The sequence below is a fragment of the Apteryx rowi genome, unplaced genomic scaffold (assembly GCF_003343035.1).
Source record: "Apteryx rowi isolate R43461 unplaced genomic scaffold, aptRow1 scaffold_379, whole genome shotgun sequence".
Taxonomy (NCBI): domain Eukaryota; kingdom Metazoa; phylum Chordata; class Aves; order Apterygiformes; family Apterygidae; genus Apteryx; species Apteryx rowi.
In genome coordinates, this window is record NW_020450296.1 from 638,401 (window position 1) to 640,739 (window position 2,339).

A 2,339-nucleotide genomic window follows, 5' to 3' on the forward strand; every position below is an offset into this window, starting at 1 on the left:
AACCGCAGGGGAGGGAGGCAGCTGCTGACGGACAAGTCGCCGGCTCGGAGGAGTTTCTCACCTCGCCGCGGGACCCCGGGCGCTCGCGGCGCCCCAAGCATGGCCCCGGCGGGCACCGGGCACTGGCGGGCGCTGCTGTGCCTGGCGCTGCTCGCCGCTGCCGCCGCAGGTGAGGAGGAGGAGGAGGAAGGGGGGCGATGCACGGGAAGGGGGGCGGCTTGCGAAGCGGCGCTCGCTGCAGCCCCCGAAGCGGCTCGGCTCGGCAGCCGGGAGGGGAGATGCCGGCGGGGCGGCTCGCCGCTCGGTAGGGCAGAAGGAGCCAGCGCCGAGGAGGGTTTTCAGCCCGCAGCATGGTGTCTCTCTGCTCCCAGCCCAGCTCGGAGCGGGTAAACGCGACCCAGACTGCCTGGGGTGCCGGTTCCCCTTTGCAGGCAGCGCCGCTGCCTGCGGGTTGCAGAGCCCCGGGCTCGTTTGAAACAAGCTTCCTTCCTCCTGGAGCAGCGCCGAGACCCACGGTCTGTCCAGACTGTCCCAGAAACGCAGCTTTTCAAGGTCAGTTTGCTCCGCTGAATGGATGCGGCACCTTTTTGCCTGCGATTTCAGCTCAAAGCTGGAGCGACCGAGCCTGCAGCACCAGCTGCAAAACCTGCACGGCTGACCTGTGCCGTGCTGCACCGGCCCCGGCGCTCGTACCGGCTGCAGGCAGCGAGCTACGATCGCACCTTCGGACCATGAGGCAGATTTTGAGTCATTTCTTCCCTGAACCTGCACGCCCACGCACCAACCCCCCCCTCCCCCATCGGCACCGGGATCCTCTTGGCTTGACCCTTTGCAGGGTGCAAATTCCTACCTGGAAACCTGCCCCAGCCAGCGCGCGATCGCCTCCGTGCAACGATCCCAGGCCACTTTCCAGGGCGAGAGGGCAGCTGAGTGCCGCACAAGGACCCAGGCGCAGCACATCCCTTGGGAGCGCGGGATAAAACGCCGCCGATTTAACATCTCTGTTGCATCTTTGCTTCCACATTTCCCTCTGGTTCCTTTTCTTGCAAAGGGAGGAGGCYGGGATGAGCGTTCCCCGGGGAAGCGAGGATTTGCAGGGGGAGAAAGGTGCAACTAAACAAGTGAGACTCGACTCCTGGTGCCGTTAAGGCGCCTCAGCATCATCTCACAGCCCTGAGCAGCCTGAAGCAGCACCTACAGCCCCTCTTGCYGAGGGCGGCTTGGTGCCRGGAGGGATGGGAAGGAGCYGCYGCGGGATGGGAATAAGYCCCAGGTGYGACCCGTCAGGGCCRGGAGCTGATAAGCAGCTCCCGGAGCAGCACTAGCTCCTTGTTTTCCAGGGGAGCCCTGCTCCAGGCTCTCCCCTTCCCTGTGCAAAGCCTCAGCTTGCTGTGGGAAGCCGGGGCTGAGCAGAGCTTCCGGAGGCTGCCGCTTCCCCGGGGAGGTGGCGCAAACCGTGCCGAGGACGGCGTGCACGCGGCCGCGGAGCTCGGGGACCTGCAGCGGCCGGTGCTCACTGGGAGCCGCGTGCACAGGAAAAGCCGTGGGCTGCCTGCACCCAGCCGCCGCGGCCGCTCGCGTTTATTTTAGGGGCTTTTTATCGCAGCTCTGCCAGAGCCCTCGACATCCGGGGCTGGCGCGACAAGAGCAGGGAGGCTCAGCGCGGCTTCTCGCCTACGTGAAGGGTCCGGCGGGTCCCTCTGCTCCCGGGGCAGGGAAGGAGCAGGGGCCCAAACGAGCCCCCTGAGYGTGTTATTGCAGGGTCTGCAACCCCCCCGCGCCGGGCAGCACCGGCGGCAGGCAGGGCGGAGARGATATTGCATGCACAGCCGTGCAACGTGGGGCGCACGAGACGAGCGGGTGGCCAGGGACCGTGCTGTGCGGGAACCTGGAGCCCCTTCCYGGCAGCGTTGCAAGCCCCCCATCCTGGAGGGATGCATCCAGGCTGCAGGTCCTGCTCCGGGTCCCGGACACCCCCGCTCAGCCCTTGCTCCTGCTCTTTGCAAACGCCAGGGTGCGAGAACGTGGCGGTGGCTGTCGGAGACGAGCTGCGGCTGGTGCCGGAGAAGCTAATGCCGCTTTGGGAAAGCATCGACTGGCGAGTGAGATGGGACAGGGGAGGGCAGCTCCGAATCCTGACGGCCAAAAAGAATGAAGACCAGTGGCCCCCAGTGAGTCCTCTTAACCAGCGAGCTGTTTTCCAACGGGACACGCTCTCCCTGTGCATCAGTGATGTCACCGAGGCGGACAGTGGCATCTACTCCGTGCACTTTGAGAACACCTCAAACTTCGAGGTTTCCAGGAACTTCTGCGTGTCGGTGCTGGGTGAGTAGCCGGGG

At 65.7% G+C, this 2,339-nt stretch overlaps 2 protein-coding genes across 2 annotated transcripts in view; one reads left to right on the plus strand and one right to left on the minus strand.

Moving 5' to 3' along the window:
• KIRREL1 (kirre like nephrin family adhesion molecule 1) overlaps positions 1–992 on the minus strand; it is a gene marked incomplete at its 5' end in the record, with an annotated part of 25,317 nt that extends 24,325 nt beyond the window's left edge. Inside the window, one exon of the mRNA XM_026073861.1 lies at positions 851–992. Coding sequence (XP_025929646.1) covers positions 851–992 — 142 coding nt within the window. The remainder of the gene's footprint in view (positions 1–850) is intronic.
• CD244 (CD244 molecule) overlaps positions 570–2,339 on the plus strand; it is a 4,514-nt gene continuing 2,744 nt past the window's right edge. Inside the window, exon 1 of the mRNA XM_026073822.1 lies at positions 570–2,325. Within this exon, the coding sequence (XP_025929607.1) occupies positions 1,935–2,325 (391 nt within the window). The 5' untranslated portion in view covers positions 570–1,934. The remainder of the gene's footprint in view (positions 2,326–2,339) is intronic.